At 39.5% G+C, this 19,270-nt stretch overlaps 1 protein-coding gene across 1 annotated transcript; it reads right to left on the bottom strand.

The window, feature by feature from the left end:
• Window positions 1-818: 818 nt before the first annotated feature.
• Window positions 819-17,021, bottom strand: LOC103621887 (EF-hand calcium-binding domain-containing protein 7). Its single transcript, XM_017743606.1, has 13 exons — window positions 16,829-17,021; window positions 14,052-14,263; window positions 13,580-13,666; window positions 12,967-13,156; window positions 11,954-12,081; window positions 8,888-9,029; window positions 8,278-8,387; window positions 7,586-7,743; window positions 7,253-7,386; window positions 5,667-5,815; window positions 3,739-3,948; window positions 2,331-2,438; window positions 819-1,288 (listed from the first exon to the last, which is right to left on the bottom strand). The coding sequence occupies exons 1-13, from the start codon at window positions 16,995-16,997 to the stop codon at window positions 1,214-1,216; spliced, it is 1,872 nt and encodes a 623-aa protein (XP_017599095.1). The 5' UTR covers window positions 16,998-17,021; the 3' UTR covers window positions 819-1,213.
• Window positions 17,022-19,270: the final 2,249 nt, after the last annotated feature.

Raw genomic sequence — 19,270 nt, 5'->3', positions numbered from 1 at the left:
TAAATAATGCACTGCTCAGTTTGTAGTGTCTATTCCACACGGAGTGTCTCATTATTTCCCGACTCCTTCTTAGGCAAGGAGCTGGGAATTTCTGATTTACCCACACCTTGCCTGAGGCAGCACTGGCAGAGCTCAGTCACAGCTAAAAATCACCAAATATGTTTTGGGGCCTCCACTTGTTTTAGACTGTTCTGAAAATGAAAACAATACCTGTGGTACTCGCTAAGGAAAAAATATGGAAAGCTAGAAGCTCCCCAGGAATCCTGCCCCAGCACCAATGGCTGCAGTGTGTAAATCAGAGCCCAGCTCTCATTTTGCCACCGACATTTACTTGCCCAGTGTAAGATTACAGCAGAGGAACAGCAGAGAGCAGCAGTTAGGGCAGATAAAAATAGCTTTGCAACACTACTTGCTGCCCTCACACATGAGCTCACATACATTTAATGGCTATTTTAAACTCAAACAACGTTTTAAGCATCCAGTGGCCAGGGTCATCATTTTTTCCCACATTAACAGATATTTAGAGAAACCAGAAAAATAGAATAAGCTGAATGGTTTTAGTACCTCAAAGCTGCTTTTCATGGATGTTGCAGCCTAAACTTGGGGCACTTCAGTCTTCTTACTTCAGCCACCTGGGAAGAATTAATTGCTGTTAACAGTCAAGAGCCCAAGACAAACCTCCATTTTTCCCAAATGATGTTATTTCCTTATTGCATATGAAAAGGCAGACTTTATTGTATATAAAAGAGTATGAAATCAGGCAGTAATTATAGAACAAGTGGAAGATGAGGATTATCAGCAAATGACCAAAAAAAAGGGAAAGAAGCAAATCCTTTATCAGGTGACAAAATCAAATGAGCCTCACCCCTTTACACTTCTCACATGCAAACCACAAGAATGTTTAATGAGGAACCCGTTCAACAAAGTTTTTCCTCAGTCAGGCAGTTCCAGCCTGCGATGGAACTACAACCCATGGTATGGAAATCAAGAGCAGATCTAGGGAGAGCAGCCTTTATGAAGCACAGTTCTATTAACAGCTGGATTACTGAACAGCACTAATTTTTATTGTGCCTCAGTGTTTTCGTGCCAAGATCATCAACAAGTATAAAGGTATGCCAGCTGTTTGAGAAGGACAAGACTATAAATTGCCTAAAAGCTGCCTAAAGCCGTTCCTGGTTCAGTGTGGCTGGCTCCCAGACACGCACCCGGAGGTTTAACCTACAAGGGAGTGCACACAGCTGTAAATACACTCTTCCTGCTCCTTGAGGGGCATCACGTGCTGAGAGACCTGGCACAAGAGAAAGCAGAGGTGAAAGAGAGTTCTCTTTATTGGAAAACTCTTACCCAATGTGCTGTGCAGGCAAAATGTTCAGTACTGGTATCACTAAATGATAAGCATTCATCATATACACTGACAGCTGATATTTAAAAACTACTGTTGGACTTAACAGCAAAATATCCGTGAGGATTGAGGCTACAGTTTCTACTGAGTGAAGCCTAAATTCAAATTTAAAACCACCTTACAGGATGAGGCTATGGATATCTAAAGTGTCAGCAGCAATTTAAATAGGCCCCAGCCTTGCCTGTGTCATGGAACTGCTCTGTTGACAACAGGTTTGAATGAATCCACCCTGGAAAGCTGGGAAATATAAAATAGCTTGGACGCCTCTGCTTTTAAACAAAGAGAGTGTACTTTTAGAAAAATAAAAACAGGGGGTTTATTCATAAATAAATGAAGAAAAACATCATCTGCATTTGTAATGCATTTTCCATCCCATCCCATCCCTTAGAACCCTCATTTGGAATTGTCACTAAAGCCTGCCCAGCTCTGCAGCAGGGCTCAGCAATCAAACTGTCTCATGGTTAACATGATCCCTAAATCAGGTTTAACAAAAGTTAGCTGCCTGCAAATCTCACTGTGCACAAGGACTGCAATACATCTATTTCTGCTTCTGATTAGTGCATGCTTGGTCTGTTTCTCACAGGCATCAATACGTGGGATTAAAAGTGGCTAAGTGAAAAAGAAGTAAAATACAGCCTTAGAAAAAGATTATTAAAAATATTAATAGTGCATGTATAGAATGGACAATTGAAATAGGCTCACGTATGAAAAACTGAGCAGTTATGGATGTTTATAGCCAACTGCATGGGAAAACAGGGATACATCAAGTTCATGATCAGCTTTGAAACACCAAGAACTGCTGATGTGTTCTGGTCAGAAGATGCCACTCTCCACATGTTCATTATCATGATAAAAGTCCCATAAAAGGAACCTATAAAGATTTCACCTGTTTTTCTCTAAAGTTGGCTAAGCCATGAAAGAACCTCACCATCATGGATTTTGGAGCCACTTCCACAGCAAAAACTGTCAGTCCCCTACTGTTGAGGCAGTTCTTACTCTTCTCATTGTTGACATGAATTATCACTTTATTTTCAGACTGCAAGTGAAAAAACATGAAGAAACCATTAGTCTTTACCGGTTAAGTGTCTGTTCTTTGTGTTAACAACTGCACACTCCTTGTACTTCCTGTGACTTTGCTGTGTTACAGGACAGAAGTGCTTTAGGATACTCTTTGAAGAGTAACAGTTTCAAATGTATCATAGCACCACATTCCTGGTCAAAAGTCACTTAAGACTCATTGAAACAACACAAGGACTTGTGAAGATACAAGTTGGCCTTGTTGAAGCTCACACCGCTGGCCTCAGCCGGTCCACATCCCCCTGTGGAGCTTCCCCTGCATTCCCACCCAGCTTGGTGAGATCTGCAAACCAAACTCAACTGGTATAAACAGAGTGGGCAGAGATCTGAAGCAGAGAGCATCCAGTTGTCTCAGTGCAGCCCTGATCTCCCTCCCTGACATATCCTCAAACATATAAATAACTCTGGAATATCCACCCTAAAGGGCAAAGTGCAAAGCCAAATCCAGTGTTCCAGGAGCCTCAGCATCCACTCCTAATATTAGTCCCCCAACCCACCCCCTTTTGCATGGCTGTGCATTTAAAAATACACTTCTTGCTGTGATCTTGTAAGATTTAAAGCATCTGAAGTTTAACATCTTTACTGTGCTGTGTTTATTCACAGTTCCTGCTATAAAGGAAACTGACAAGGAACAACATTGTGGTGTATGGAAAAAGGTTTAACCAGTTCCTGCTATAAAGGAAACTGACAAGGAACAGCACATTCATTGTGGTGTATGGAAAAAGGTTTAAAATCTCTGCTTCTCACCAACCCCTTCTACTTGGATTCACAACTTTCAGCTTGAATTACTAATAAATTACACCTGGAAGAATAATCAGGTAAAAACTCATCCATAACACACTCCTAAGAATCACTGCTCTTTGACCTTCTTGTGGACACTGGAAATATTCAATAGCATAAATGCTGTGCTCTTTGCTCTTGCTCTAATTGCATTTCCTGCTGTTAGTGCTTGTTTTCTCATTTGACAATCACATTGTGTCAAAAGATTGAAAAATTGGAATGTGAACACAAAAATATTCACATTTTATATGGTACTTAGAACTGCTTGCCTCATTATAATAATCTGTCCCTTCCAGGAACACTGATCCAGGCTCTTCTGAAGTCCCAAGGAGCACAAGCACATCAGGAGGGTTTTTTAATGAAACAGACACAAAAACCTGATTTCAGGAGAAGTAATTCTCAAATATGACCCAAGGAAGGAGAAGGAACAATAACAACAGACTTAACACAAAGTACCTTATGGAAGTCCCAGGCCATACCTTATTTTCAATCACAGAGCTGATCCTGCTGCCTGATTTGTAAGTGTGGATGATGATGTTCTCAGAGCCATCCAACACTTTGGCCTCTCCTTTATTAACCACAGACCTGCAGACAGCCCTGCTCAGCTGGGAGCCCCCTGCCTCCAGAGAAACAGCTTTCATCCTGGCTTTGCACCTCTCTGCACAGATGTCAATGACAAAGGGGCAGGCCTGCAACGGAGAATAGGAGTTTTAGCATCACTTGAGCTGTAGTTTTTCCCCTCAGATTTTCCCCCACAGCTCCTAAGTATTTTCTTATCTAAACTAGAATTACCCAGATAGAAATATTTCCTTGAATATTAAATATTCCAAACCTGAGAGCTGTGGCAGTCTTTTACACCAAATGAAAGCTCAGGACAACTGGCATTTTTAGGCCATTTACAGTACACCTGACATGCAGGTCAACACAGCAAACCCTTCCTTGGACAGCAAAATGGCCAGGAATTAGGATGAAATATGAATGTATTCCAGTGGCTGAAAGAAACCTTTCTCCTCTACCTGTCACACTGTTGCTGTTTGTGCCACTTCACACAGATTTAACACCTCTGCAATGTTGCATTGAGCACCCTGGGAGTATCTTGACTACATTTTACTCCTGGTGTAACCACCTGGAGTTTGCATTTTCTTAGACTCCGCCACAGCACCTCAGCTCCTTTCTAAAGCTGTTGGAATCCAGCAGAAATGATTTCTCAAGCTCTCTCTCAGTGCTCCCAAAACATCAATCTTCAATTATTTGAAATCAAGGAATTAAAGAGGTGAGAGACACAAGTTAACAGCTGGAGATTTTTAGTTTAATTACTGAAGCGTTTGGAGAGCTGTGCTGTCCTTTGGAAAGCAAAGGCTGGAGCCAGAACCCACAGCTGGAATAAGGCACAACACACCTTCCTGAAATTCCTAACTGGAGAAAAACGTCCCCAAAATGCTCTTTCTTGGAGCAGGGCTCTCTCTTGTGGCTGAAATGCAGAAAAACAGCCTTGCAGGGGCTCTGCCAACCGCAGCTCGGAGGAAAAGGACAAACTGCTCATCCTTAAATCCCTCACCAGCATCCCAAGATTTTCACTGACAGACAACTGATATCTCTCATACTGACTATTTTTAGGTCTTCATGTATTTTATATAGTGGCTACACTGACCCGTTTAACAAAGTTAAATACCATTATCAGACTGTGATCCTAAAAATCAGCTTTTCTTAGGAATTAGATTATTTAATTATCTGCATATTTAATGCTTTATTTTTTTTCTCTTCATTAACGACATCCTCTTTCCTTAGAGAGAACTATTAACATCACAAGTAATATTATTTCTATAAAAATAAAGAAGATAATAAAATAAAATCTGTAAGTACACAGAAACATCGGAGATATAATCCCTGGTCCTGTAAAGTAAAGTGTGTGACCCAAACCCAAAAATTTTAATGAAGCATTAAAATTTCATGTTGAACACCTTCAGACACTGTTGTGAAAGGCAACAACAACTGAAATAGTTCTGTCTGGAAACTAGGAATTCTAAATCATGTGGAAAAAAATTATCCACTTCTGTTGTGGTTAGGGCCATAAAAGTGACTTTTTTAAGGAGAAGAAGTCCTGTATTTTCTAAATTTGCTGACAGGTCACTGTTTACCATCCTTATCTTCCTATCACTCCCCACCAGCAGAGTGCATGCATTCTTCCAACAGAAAGAATCCAACATTCCTTCCTCTACTACCCCACAAAATTCTGCCTTTCTCTAAAGCAAAGGAAAATTCCCTCTTCCAAGGATCCAAGTGCTATCTTAAGAATGAGGAGAATGACAGTGGCAGTGGATCCCTGCCCTCCTGCAATCAGTCTGTGGCAGACACAAAGAGTGCAGCAGAAAAATGTGCAGTGATTTTTGCTCTGTGACTCTCCTACCTCTGTCATTTCTAAGGCTTTGTTGTAGCCCAGGGACAACAAAGTGACCCAAAGGTCCCGGGGATCCCCATCCCGGTCGTTGGCTTCCATGAGATTCAAATCCATAAATCCTTGTCTTGTTAGTTCATTTTTCTTCATCTCAAAATTCTCTGTTTCAAAGGAATAGAAAGAGCACTTCAAAGTCTGTTCTCTCTGCAAACACCTTTATCCTTCCAAAGCCAAAAATCCCACTCCTGTTAACAAGGTCTAAAAGATGGAGCCAACTTGCAGCCTCGGGGTGACCAATATAATTTGGGAAAGAATCTCCTTGACCAGGCATATGCTGTTTGCAGAGCTTCCCTGTGGATTTGGGATAATGCCTACAAACAGCTGGCCCCTTGGATAACCCAGAAAAGGGGGAGATTTCAAAACACAGAGAGTTCATATTGATTTCTTTTTTCTAAAAGTTTGGGGCTAAGCTTTGCAGAATGGGCTATTTTAGGAATGGGAAATGAAAATCAGCTGGAGACAGCACCTTTAAATGCTTCAGGTCCTTGATACAGAAGTGATTTACTTAGTTCCTAAAAAGCAATACAATTCCAGTAATCCTAACATCCCTCTCTAGAGAGAATATCATAGATCCACCACTCTATGTCAGCAAACATAATTGAAATGTCCTCGTGTCAAGGACTTTTAAAAATGGTTTTCTCATCTTCATCACAATGCTAAATCTTTACTATATATTATTAAAAAGGGATTACCAGTTTAATAAATCTATCCAAGGCTACAGATGCTGTAATAAATAGCTTGAACTTTGTTGTCTGATGATATTCATGTGAACCCTTCCACTGACTGATGACCTGGTGGAACATTCCCCAGCTTTCTCCTCTTTCCTCTCTTATTTATTCACACATTTCCACCCCTCCTACTTGTGTGGACATCAGAGGCATCACCCTGACAAAGCCATCAAGTGTGGAAAAGCACGTGCAGGGATGAAACAGAGGAGAAATCCAGTTATAGAAATGTATTTTTGTAGGAGTTTTCCATAAGTTAGGAAAAATTCTGATACCTCAGAAGTAATATTAATAGGGCTTGCCAGATCCAAAGTATTTTGGCCAACATGCCACAGCCTCCAAAGGCATTATGTCAAACCTGACATATAGTATACAATGAGACACTGGCAACCCACATAAACTCTGGATGCCATTTTATAGCACCAGATGCACTCTAATTAAATGTCCCTCTCCACACTTGGTGAGATAAAAAAGCAGCACCAGCCCAATCTGCACAAAGGAGATCGATTCAACAAATACCTGTGACAGTTTCCTTCCCCATATGATCCAGGATTACAAACCCTGTAGGTTTTGGCAGCTACAGAACAATTAGGAAGGGGAAGAATTCTCTCAGCAGAAGGTCAGTGGCACACACACCAGAATGAAGCAAAGCAAAGGACAGGAGACTGGAAAAAAAGAAAAAGAAAGGAGGAAGAGAACAATATCTACACATGTTCTTGGATTAGGCTACAGAACACCCAGTTCTATCCAGCTGGAAAGTTAACTGATAGTCTTAATTAGTTTCAGGCATAATTACCACAGTAATGAACTTACCCTTACACACAGCCCAGGCTTCCTGATCACACTTCTCCCCACTAGTCCTCAGCTCAAAGAAGTTGTATTCCTCCAGACTCAGGAGGCCATTCCCATCCAAATCAATTGTTTCAAATATATCCAACAAAGCAGCTCTGAGGGATGAAAAAGGCCAAACTATTTCCAAAGGCTTCCATTTCCTTTTACTGGCTCATAATATTGCCAAGAACTGTTCAGTCTATTTGAGAATATTCTCTACAAATAGTACTTTAGGAACATCCAGATTTAAAAAGCCACATTTTAGCTGGAAAAGAGATTTTTATAGAGGTTATCATGTTTGGGAATAAAACTCACCGGAATTCTTTGGTGAGAGCCAGCTCTCCATCTTCATCTCTCCCCACCAGTTTGGCTTCTCCAGGAATTTGGGTTTTTACCTTCCTCAGCCTGCAGCCAGTTGTGAAAGGGAGCAGCCAGTAAACCCCAGATCCAAGCTCCCCTCTCCATCCAAACATCTGCTCTTAAAGGAAGACAGAAAAGTTTGGAACAACTTCTCAAATGATGCCGCTCTTTGTTGCCAGTAATATTCACATAGACGAGATGAATTACTTGAAAATGCTGGCAATGCTGGGTTCTCTCCTTAAAAAAAAATTGGCTGTGTGATGCCATTTGAAGGATAAAAACCAGTGAATCTCTTAGAATGAAAGTTAGAAAAACATGCAGGAGAGAGATGAGGGGAGAAGGGGACAATAAGTTTATGCTGCCTTATTTCTGCCACAGAGTAAGAATATTCTGTGCACTATGAAGTTCAAATGGCAAGGAGGAAGAAAATAAGAGGAAATGTAAACAAATTTTGCCTTGGAAATATTGTGTTTGAAGGTGAAGAAATACAACTGAGTTTCTACAGAGTAGCTGTAAATATACCCAGCAACTCAGCAATACTGGGCACAGCTGGAATTCTTTCCAAACACATGGAATTCACACCCCCAGCATTAACACACACATGAAAAAATAACAATTAAAATAGGAATGCACCAAAAATCTCTAACCTCTTTGTGTTGGAGTTCAGTAAAGCTCACAAGCTGTAGATTCTCTTGGGGTTCATTTTCCTTCAGAATAAACAAATCTGTATCCACTGACAACCAGCGACAAGATTTTCCTAAAAGGAAAAATATCCCCCAAAAATGCTTAATAATGACACAAAACTCTTTTTATTTGTGTGTCAAAATAGGTATTCCCATGGTATTTATTGATGCCTGCTGATGAAAAATGGGAAAAAAGAATCTATTCTACGCTATTGGGATTTCCTTCCTGTTTAGGCCAAGCAGATAAATTGTTCCAAGCCTTGTGATTGTCTCACAGATAATGATTACTGTTAATAATTTTATCATTAAAAACTATTGTTAAAACAGTTCTATCATTAAGGGTCAAGAACGCCAAGGAATGGCTACACAACACAAAAATTTGTTTCAAAAAAGCCAGCCCAGCTGACTTTAAAATAACTTTGGGGTCTAAAGGCTCCCGTTTTATGGGATTAAAAAGGAAATAACCTACTTGGGGAAAAAAATAATTCCAATGTAGCAACTGGATGAAGCCCCGTGGTAAATCACCAAGCCACCACCTCTTTTTAAGAGGAAAATGAAATATAAATACACTCACCTTCTGCTTGGGCAATATTTAAAGGTTTGATGGTGATACAAACTGCAGATCTTTGGGGTAAGTGCAGCCTGTACTTGTGACTGATGATTTCCCCATTTTCTTTCAGGTAGAAGCATCCTTTGGATTGTACACATTGCCATTCCTGGAAACCAAGCAAATATTAGGTGTTGTTTTCATTTTGGATGAAGATCAAAGTGCCTTCTCTGAAATATGAATTAATTTGATTATTTAATAAACCCTGCATAGAACGCACCACAACATACAGCATCAATATACTTTTATTAAAAGAAAAAATCCCAAATGGTCCTTCTTGTAGTCAATTTTTGGAAAGTAACATTGCTTCACTTGTGAAAATGCCTGAAAAACACAGATTACCCCAATGCTCCAATAGTTGAAAATTAAATTGGAATTGCCACGAAGATTCTGATAATTATATTTGCAAACAGCTGGCAGCACGGACTAATTTAAATATAAGCGTTATATACTTTGCAACTCCCTTTCTGCTGTTCTTTGAAGGTTTGGAATTTTTTTAAAAATTAAGATTTTGCTAAAGAAGTTCTAAAAGACTTTCAAAGTAACTTGGCTGTGGAAAAGACAAAGATTTATTAAGTTATTTAAAATCAAGTGAGATGTCCAGTCCCTGGCAGACACTGCTATCCAAGTCCCTCCCCTCCTATGATCTCCCAGAATCTTTTCCTTGTGGGCACAAGCTGCTGGAGAAGGTTTTAGGGATAATCCTTATGGAAGTGCAGCTACTTCTGGACCATGGAGCCAGAGATCAGCAGCCCCTGGTCACCTTTTATGGAGCAGAATAAACCTAATTAACAAATCCATCCAATAATTTTATACTCCTCTTTATCCATGAAGCTGGATTTGTAGTGACAGGACAAGGAAAAAGGGGACCAATCATAAAAAATAATTAGGAAAGAAGTGAACAGAGACAAAACATTCCTGGGACTTAATGGTGAGGGTTAAATATGGAGCAACAGCTGGGGTTGTGTCAGTCAAAAAATGGATAATGGGAGCTGGGATTAACAGGGGGGTCAACATAAGTCAGCAACAGAATTCCAACATGGACTTCAGCCTGTTGGGTCATTGAAACACTACTACTCCTAAACTGTTTATTCCAATACTTCCAGGACTCCTGACTTCAGCTAAAAGGAGGTTTAAAAATTGAGGTTTTTTCTTAAAATTTGACACACCGGAAATAACTGGTTGTTTGCTGCAAGCTTAATACCTGCCAAAACTGTTGGACAAAAACCTTACCCATGTTTTAGGAAATCAAACTCTGTTATTCTGGCAGAGAGCATAAGGTGGTGCTAGAAGTCCTAAATTACCAAATTCCAAACAGGTATGTAAAATTGGGAAGCTGAAAGAGGATTTCCTGGCTGGATTTTCCTCTGGCACTTCAAAGCAGAACAGAAGCTGTCAAAAAATAGCGAAAATGGGAAACGTTTGTGTTTGAAATGTTAACTGGAAAGAAATGTGAGGCACTACCTGCTGCTGGCCACTGCAACTGAAATTTAAGTTCTTATTGAAATTACCCACATATTAATGCATAATTCCTAAAAAAAGCAATGATTGAGAGGAATTTTCTAAGGGTTTTTAAATTTAGACATGCACCATGTTCCGACTTCCACCATTTTCCTCTGTCAGAAATGTAAAGTTGGTGTTGCTCCAACATCCTGAGGGCAGTATTTTCTCACTTGTACAAAAAGACAGGTGAACAGCAAAAAAAAAGATATTCTTGGATATAAGATGAATAAGAAGAATTTTTGGGTGCTGGATTCTAATTCACACCACAAATGAATCCCTGGGCATTTATTCACTGACTCTGGCAGAGCTTGCATTGTACAAAATAAAGTTTTAAAAACATTAATAGTTCTACTTACACCTTCTCATGTTTATTGATTGATTTCAGTTTTTGGATGATGCCAATCAATACTAATCAATATCTGCAGCTGCTTTTTTTTTCAGTCGGTTCTTACTGGCTTATACAAAGGAAAAAGAATCCAATCTTGGGTAAGTGTGTGCTGGTTTTATACCCTCCACATCATATTTGAACAAGGTGAGATTGCAGGTTAAATTGCATCGAGGTCCAGATACCTAAACAGACTGCCAAAAATCCCTGGGAGATGATGCTTTGAAATTTTCATATAGAACAAATGTCACTGTACAGCAATGGGGAAGATATAAAGGACTTCAGAGTTCAATAACAAATCCAGAGTTGTTCTTTGAAACAAAAATGTAGCTCCTGAGGACAATCAGTTCCATTTTCCAGCAGCACTTACACTGTGTGGTCAGAACCATTTTTTCCCTTTTATACAGGAGTCTCCAGGTGGACATTTTTAATGTATCCCAGCAGTTTCCAGTTAATGTTTTCTATTTCTACAGCTATTATTTTCTGTTGAAAGAAAACTAGTAAAGGTCCAGTCAAGAAAGGGAAAACAAAGGGAAAAAGATCAATATTAACACTCTACAAATATTGACTTAGCAAAGTGACTTTGGTGTCTCTCTCCTCCAGGAATTTGTATTGAATGAGTGATTTATTTAAAAGAAAATACTGATAGGACATATTAGTCTAACTAAAAATCAATATTTTCAGGTTACAGCATGTATTTACCAAGCAATGCCCAAGAAACTGAATATGCTCACAGATCTGTTATTTATTTCCAATTACCTTTCATGCACAGGTTTATGATACACAATCTTTCAGACTACTTAAGCATTTGAAGTTCTCACCAACCTAACAAATTATTAAATTTTAAATTTCTCAAGAAGTCATTACATGTTTTCTCCAACAGTGGTTTCATTTATAAAAAACACATTTTGTTCTATGAAACCTTCACACCTGAAAAATTATTTCCAATAACTTGTTGTCAGCAAAACCAACAGTATATAAAAATGTTCATAATAATACCTATCAGGAAAGCTCTCAGTAGTTTATAGCTGCCCTTGACAAACTATTAATAAAACATAAGACACCATTTTTCTCTGATTTTTAGCTTATTTAAAATGCAGTAACACAGGTGCCTAGAGGAAAACACCATCATTTCAGTGTGATACCTTCATTGTGTCAGGCTCAATAATTAGCTTTGTGTTCCTGCTGCTGCTGGCACCCACAGTGACAGTGGTGGAGGTGGAAGCTTTGCCACTTTGAGCTGATGAAGGTCTTGAAGGAGCTCTGCTGTCACCTACAAGCAGAGATATTTAATTACAATTACATTATTACAACCCTCTCCTAGTGCTATTTATCATAAACCTTGCATTTAGAAGCACAAAGAAAACTGGATGACAAGAACTCAATCAGAGAACTTCCCTTCAGCACTCTTGTGTCACTTTTGCTCCTCTTTGCTATTGCCCAGACTTGAAGCAACTTGGAACAGCACAAACTACATCCTAATATTTCAGACTTGGTGCCTCTGCAGTCTGTTCTCCATGGACTTTTTCCAGTTTGGGAAGGTTTGGAAGCAGCTTTGTCACTTCAGGAAGGACCTTAAACTCTCCTATTGATTGTACTTGAAAAGCAGCCTCAAGAATTGAAACAAACACACAGTTCATTGATAAATGTTTCAGGTTTCATGTCTGATCTGGGAAGGAAATAAATAACTTGCCTCTGTTGCAATATCTGAGCATTCACCTCCTCTCTTCCCTTTGGACTGTGTCACATGACAATCAACAAAATCCACCCTTAGGAATGTGAGAGCTTCATAGATGCAGCCATTTGAACATATTTTACTGACACATTGATGGGATTGCCACAGTAGCAATTATATTCATCACTAAAATCCTCACTAATCTGAGAAAAATTAAACAAAAACTCAACTCTGGCTCATTGAGCCAGAGCTTCATCTCCAACAGAAAAAACATCAAATAGAAGAAATAGAAACACCGTTAGCCAGTTTGTGATCGCTTTTCCTGGAGATCCTCGGGGATGCTTTGGACACCGGCACTGGGATCCCTTCAGAGGAATTTTCAGTTTGATTCCCAACCTGCTGCTGCCTCAATCGAGGGTCAACTTCCAGAGCCAGAGCTTCATCTCCAACAGAAAAAACATCAAATAGAAGAAATAGAAACACCGTTAGCCAGTTTGTGATCGCTTTTCCTGGAGATCCTCGGGGATGCTTTGGACACCGGCACTGGGATCCCTTCAGAGGAATTTTCAGTTTGATTCCCAAACTGCTGCTGCCTCAATCGAGGGTCAACTTCCAGCCTGTCCCTTGCAGCCTTGCAGCACTGCTCACGGGTGCTCAGGTACAGCTCACAGAACTTGAGATAAAAAAAGAATATTTCACCTACCAGGTTACCTTTCTCATGGTTTGAAGGAGTAAAATGTAGCATTAGCAAGGAAAGGATGGGGCAGCAGCATTTTCTCTTCAAGACCAGTATTAATTTAAATTTTCATTGATAAGAACAACCACTCAAGTGTCACAGTAAAATGCAGCCATGATTCAACAAGGAGGACCAAATATTGAATAAATATTAAGTGTGACTTTCAACTCTTTCTTTCAAGATATTTGAAGACTGATTTTTAACATAGGATTCTTACCAGTTTTCCTCCAATGCAACCATATTGATGTACAAATTTTTGTGGGCTGTCTTTTCAGTCCAAAATTTAGAATCCTGGGGTTAGGTCATCATGAACGCTCGTATTGTCAATAACACTAGAACAAATTTCACTCTAGGCCTTACCTTGTTGTAGTCAAGTTTGCCACTGCAGTTAAAATCAGCTTGTTTGGTAATGCTGGTCACTTCCTCCCAGGTCATTTTATCACCTCTCTGCAAGAAAAAACCAGCTCAGTTTGGGTTCCTAATCAAGAATCCTGGTCACCTACAGTGAAATTTAATAAACAAACAAAGAGTCTTTTAATATTCTTTCAGGAAAACTTATCTTGCAATAGATTTCAATGGATTTTGATTGGAATCTTGAAAACAGAGGTCAAAACCATTAGAAATTATGTCCTTACAATGCTACTAAACACTGAAGAGATAAATTGTATCAGTTTATGTAATTCTGTGCTGTCTTCTGGAAACCCATCACAAAAATCTTCCATAAAATGGGGAATCCCAGCTCTCAGTCATTCTTGCTTATCTTGTTTTACCATCTAATTTCCAAAATCTCTACTAATTAAATATGGATAATTAAGTTCCTAGTGATACTTACTGTTGTAAGAATTTTATAAAGTTCATCATGGAAAATATATCCAGCTTTATCTGTGTCTATTTTTCCAAATGCTTCGAGCAGTTCATTTTTTGTAGCTGGCTTTTCTTTTTTTAAAATAGCACAAAAATCATCAAAATTCAGTGAAGTTGTTTGTGAAGTCCAGTATTTATTAATGGTCCTCCGAGAAGGATTTCTTCCAGCCTGCTGAAGTACTGCACAACAAAACACAATATTAAATATATATTCCAGCTGCTAGGAAAGGAGTTTTCTCCAACAAACATCCTTGAGTCACTTTCCATGTTCAGATTTTTTTAAAGCCAAATCACTCCAACAGAAAAGTGGGTCTGAAGGACTGTTTTGGTTATGATCTTAATCAAAAGATCCATGACACCAGACAGCCTCAAGTGTAAAATTCAGCCAAAATCCAGTGTCTTAATATCAAGAACATATTCTTTTTAAACCTGCACATTATTAGATCCTATTTCTATGAAGATCAACATCATCTTTGCACTTCCTTTGCTGAGATCTAGAATAGAATTTATCTGAGACAATATTGTGTGCCACACCTGTACATTTGAACGCATCAATTCAAATTATACAACATGAATTTAATGGAAAAATGACACCACCAGGCAGCCAATGCCACACATGCAACCAGTGCCATGAATGTTACACCTGGCATTCTCCAAAATGATTTTGCTGCATCTATTTGCCTCTTCAAGGTCTTTACTGAAAACATCCTTTCACCAGTTTTCAGTGTGATGAAGGTATTACATTAAATGGAAATTAAATTCAAATTACATTCTATCTGAAAGGAGAGGGATGTTTTTACATCTTCCCAAATAATCAAGTCTCTTGGGGAAGCACAGGAGATCCTCCATCTCTACCTGGGCTGGCATTTGATTTTGAGCCAGCTGAGCGGTGACAAAGCCTGTGCTGGGAACTGCTCAGGAGCATCTGTGAAATGAGGCGGTGGCATCGTTACAATGCTCAGTGGGAACTGTGTCAGCAGCAAACCAAACAAACAAACCAGGCACCTTTGTTGTTCATCCCTGCCTCAAGGCCAAGCACTAAATAAAGATCTGTGCCCTGTCACCTCTGCTGCAGGAGCCAGGAGAACAGAGCAGGGCTCACATCTTTATCCAAGCCACGCCTGGGCATGGAGCAATGCTTTGGGGATTTCAGTGTCAAGGGCAGCCATGGAAGGGCTGTGACTCTGTGGGTTTGTTTCCATGGATAGCAGAGGTCCTTGGAATGTCAATACATGACTATATTTAACAGATATCCTTCCAATATACAATCCTGTATTTTTGTATCTCCAGGGAGATCAGCACTTGCCATTCCCTACGTGCCTCCCAGTTTGTATTTGTGAAAGTTCAATCAGACTGCACCTTTTATTTAGATTTCTCTATGGTCTGATTCTGCTAAATCACTTCAGTAATATTACAACAGAAGGAAGTGAAGCTACTATTTGTGGATAAGCAAAACTCCTACAAACAAAATTTCACAGGGCCAATCTCTCAGTGAGACTTTAGTTTAGAATATCAGCCAAACTTGATGAAGCAAGAGATGCTTAAACGTTGGCACCACTCGTTTGAGAAATGCTAAAACTGACTTCAGATGAAATATAGGTCTCTAACTCTCAACGATTACAAATTTTAAAATAAATTCTTAAATGTCGCTGAAATGACTGGGAGTCTAAATAACTAACTGCCCTCTCTAAGATTACCTTGAAAGCAAATTGCCCAAACACTTGCTGTGTAGCCAAGCGGCATATGGATAGAGATGAAAGCCAAAGCATTTATTAAAGAGATGACATTTGTTCACACCACCCCTCTGTTAAAATCCAGATTATCCCAAACTATCATTAGGATGTCATCAAGGCCCTTTTATTGCAGCTGACAAAGCCTGGAGAGCACCAAGTCACAAGCTGTAGGAATGTCCTTGCTAATGGGTAGAATTTCATGTTCTGATGTAGAGAAAGAAGCTACAATCAGTGCAACCAATCAGTGCAACAGAGAAGTGCACTCAGCTTTTACAGTGGTGGTTTCCATGAAAAACCTTTTAATAAAGAACAAAAATGCTCTAAGAAAAAGAAAAACCACCACCCAAACAGACCACACAATCCTACAACTCCAAGAAGCTGCAAAGCTGAAATGGTATTTGCTTGAGAAATTATTTCTGGGGGAGTGAAACCTCTTTCAAAACTGAAACAGGTTATTTATTACTCAGTCTTTCCTTACTCCTTCCTCATCTTACCTGGTCACTAAGATACATTATTAAGAAACCAACTTCCATTTCTCAGGTAAATTTTTCTCACTCCCCTTTGAAATTCCTGAAGTTTTTAAAACAAAGCCCTACAGCTTTCAGTATCTACCAGCACCCTTCTTTAAGTGCAGCTGAAGCAGTCAGAGGTATTTTTTTCCTATTGTACTGCTGACAACACCACCACTTATACACAGTCTGGATGAAAAATGAAAACTTTTGATTCCAGTCTATGGAAGTGTAATTCAGCAGCAGGAGATACGGAGTAAGAATTCTTATGGAACACCGGTTGTGGTGATTTTCTGTGCCAGGGCAATGGCCCACTCTAAACTGAACTGAGGCCCTTCATACTGGTGATTTACAGAAAAAAACCTCTGTCTGCTATTCCCACTTCCAGCAGGCATCCAAAACTACTCTCAGTTCCTTAAACCAGTTACTGAGTTCCCGCACTGGGATACTCTCACTGTAATCATCCCATGTAAGAACTAAAAGGGAAAAGATCCAATCGTTACCTAAACTGAGTTGTTCCTTGGATTTAATATTTTCTAAGCTGCTTTTTAAGACACTCAGGTAAGCTGCTCTGCAGTTCATGTAAAAAATGGCTTCTTCTGCATGCTGGGACTTCTTCCCTTGGGAATTTTCCGAGTGTGTAGCTTTCTGATTCCCGGGAATGCTGGCCATCCTGTGAGGGATATAATTCCAGTTAGAATTTGGAACTCTCTTAATAATTACTCTGTTTATCCTCTGAAACACAGACTAGCCCCAATTATCCAAATATCTACGTCATATCCTTTCTATCCTCTCAATCTGGGATGGCAATAATTATCTACACTTGTAGGTAAGGACCACGAGATCCACAAACAGAAATGAGCTTGAGCTCTACTTATGATTCACAGTTTATCCTTCATTGGCAGTAAAAAGTTTCAGTTCACTGTATTTTATTTACTTTCAGACATTTGATATTACAATTATTATATAATATAAATATTATATAGTCTTGAATTCTGAAAGCATAAAAACACATTTTCACATTATCTGTGAAACTAGGCTTTGCCATCCATATTTTCTCTTTTTACACTTACAACTCAACAAAACATATGGATAAGAATAAAATTGGTCAAAAATTGAATCCCTTAATCTTCAAAAATGCCAAGTTAAGCACAGAATTCTATTTCTAAGAGTTACCTAAATATAAATAATAGAAATAAATGTGCATAAAACGTTAAAAATAAGTGTGCCTAAAACTTTGAGCAACTCAGGCCTTTTAAGTTCAAGGCCCATACAATTAGAAATGAATGGAAAAAACCAGAAACTCATCTTTTTCTCAATTATTAAAACAACTCAGAGAAGTAACTAATGCTGTTTGCTCACCAATGGTCAGCAAACTCTGACAGCAGCTCTCTGCTTCCACCAGGGGTGATTAAGGTTTTTAGAAGGCCATCACAGAGGGACACTAAATCCTGTTGTGCTCTTGCTTTAACAGCCTCTTGTATTATTTTACCCAGTGCTGACTTCAGGAAATATATTCCAGTATAATAAATGGAATATCTCAAGTTCAGCAACAAGACAATGCTGTCCCAGGGTCCCCTTCAGGACTCATTGCATTTTTACTCAGGAGGCCTCAAGCACTGGCACCTTGTTGAGTTATACAGGTCTTTCACACTTGGGGAAGGCAGATAATAATCGCTTATCAAGGATGAAGCACCCAATTTGTAACACCCTGACACTTCAATATTGCACAGGTACCAGAAGGACCCCACAGGGACCCCCTGACACAGTCTGGCTCCTGCAAATGGGTGTCACTATAATTAAGCACCAGTGTTACGGAATGGAACTGAGGGTAAAGGCAAGGAGGAGGAGAAGAAGAAATGTTAATTTTCCACTAACCAGTTTATAAAATGTGAACTCTTGTTTGTACTCCTTGGACTTCCCAATACGGAGAGATTTCTTATGTGGGCCAGGAGGTGCCCACACTGGGCACCATCACTGGGAAATCCAGTGAGCAATGGCTCAGTGACAGCACTGCCAGCAGCCCCATGGCTTAGGCTGGCACATTTTACTGGATAAATGACACTTTAGACACATTTTCCTGGATAAAGGACACTTTAGAAAAATAGACAGAGGGGAGCAATCCGGCCCAGGCTTCCAAACAGGGAGACAGTAGGTTTAGTTTAGAGACTGGGAAGGAATTGTTCCCTGCGAGGGTGAGGAGGCCCTGGCACAGGGTGCCCAGAGAAGCTGTGGCTACCCCTGGATCCCTTCAAGTGTCCAAGGCCAGGCTGGATGGGACTTGGAGCAGCCTGGGATAGTGGAAGGTGTCCCCACCCGTGGAACTGGATGAGTTTTAAGGTCCCTTCCAAACCGAACCAGTGTCGTACTCTCAGCCCAGAGCACTCAGTGCCACGTCCAGTCCTTCCTTGGACACCAGCCCTGCTTTGTTTAGTCAGTGAAACTAAAGAACAAAACAGACTACTAAAGTCATATGCAGCTTGAAAAAGAATGTTATCTAAATTAACAAGATGGATTTCAAAACCAGATTGTGCATTAGGTATCTTAAAGTGGTAACCTTGCACATAAACACACTGCCAGGTGACTCCAAGGACTAGCAATGCTCCAAATTGTAATTGGTAACAAACTAGTATACAGTGTGACATGTGAAATGGGGAGACAATTAGAAATCTCGAATATTTCTTATTTTCCAAAACCAAACACAATGCCTTTGAGTGATTCTTTTTCACTAAAGGGGTGATTTTCTATTAAATTTTGTTTAACTTAGGATAAAGTTGCAGTGTCATGAGATACTAAATCTACTTCAACCCTACTATAAAGGCATTTTTATAGTAAAAGAATAAAAAAGGGCTATAAGGGGAAAAGGAAGAAAAAGCTACTAATGAATACGCTAAAGACTGCGTGATAAACACAAACCTCATGGTGAAAGCACTATTTCTGCTGCT

The sequence above is a fragment of the Corvus brachyrhynchos genome, unplaced genomic scaffold, assembly GCF_000691975.1.
Source record: "Corvus brachyrhynchos isolate BGI_N302 unplaced genomic scaffold, ASM69197v1 scaffold48, whole genome shotgun sequence".
Classification (NCBI taxonomy): domain Eukaryota; kingdom Metazoa; phylum Chordata; class Aves; order Passeriformes; family Corvidae; genus Corvus; species Corvus brachyrhynchos.
The sequence above is the reverse complement of the archived record's forward strand: the minus strand, read 5'-3'. Positions and strand labels throughout refer to the sequence as shown.

Excerpts from the sequence above, each read along its gene's own strand:
- LOC103621887 (XM_017743606.1), bottom strand. The coding sequence starts at position 16,997 with ATGGCCAGCATTCCCGGGAATCAGAAAGCTACACACTCGGAAAATTCC. Across the intron at positions 9,030-11,953 it reads TTGAGCCTGACACAATGAAG|GAATGGCAATGTGTACAATC; the intron begins GTATCACACTGA and ends CTTGGTTTCCAG. Across the intron at positions 5,816-7,252 it reads AGCCTGGGCTGTGTGTAAGG|AGAATTTTGAGATGAAGAAA; the intron begins GTAAGTTCATTA and ends CCTTTGAAACAG.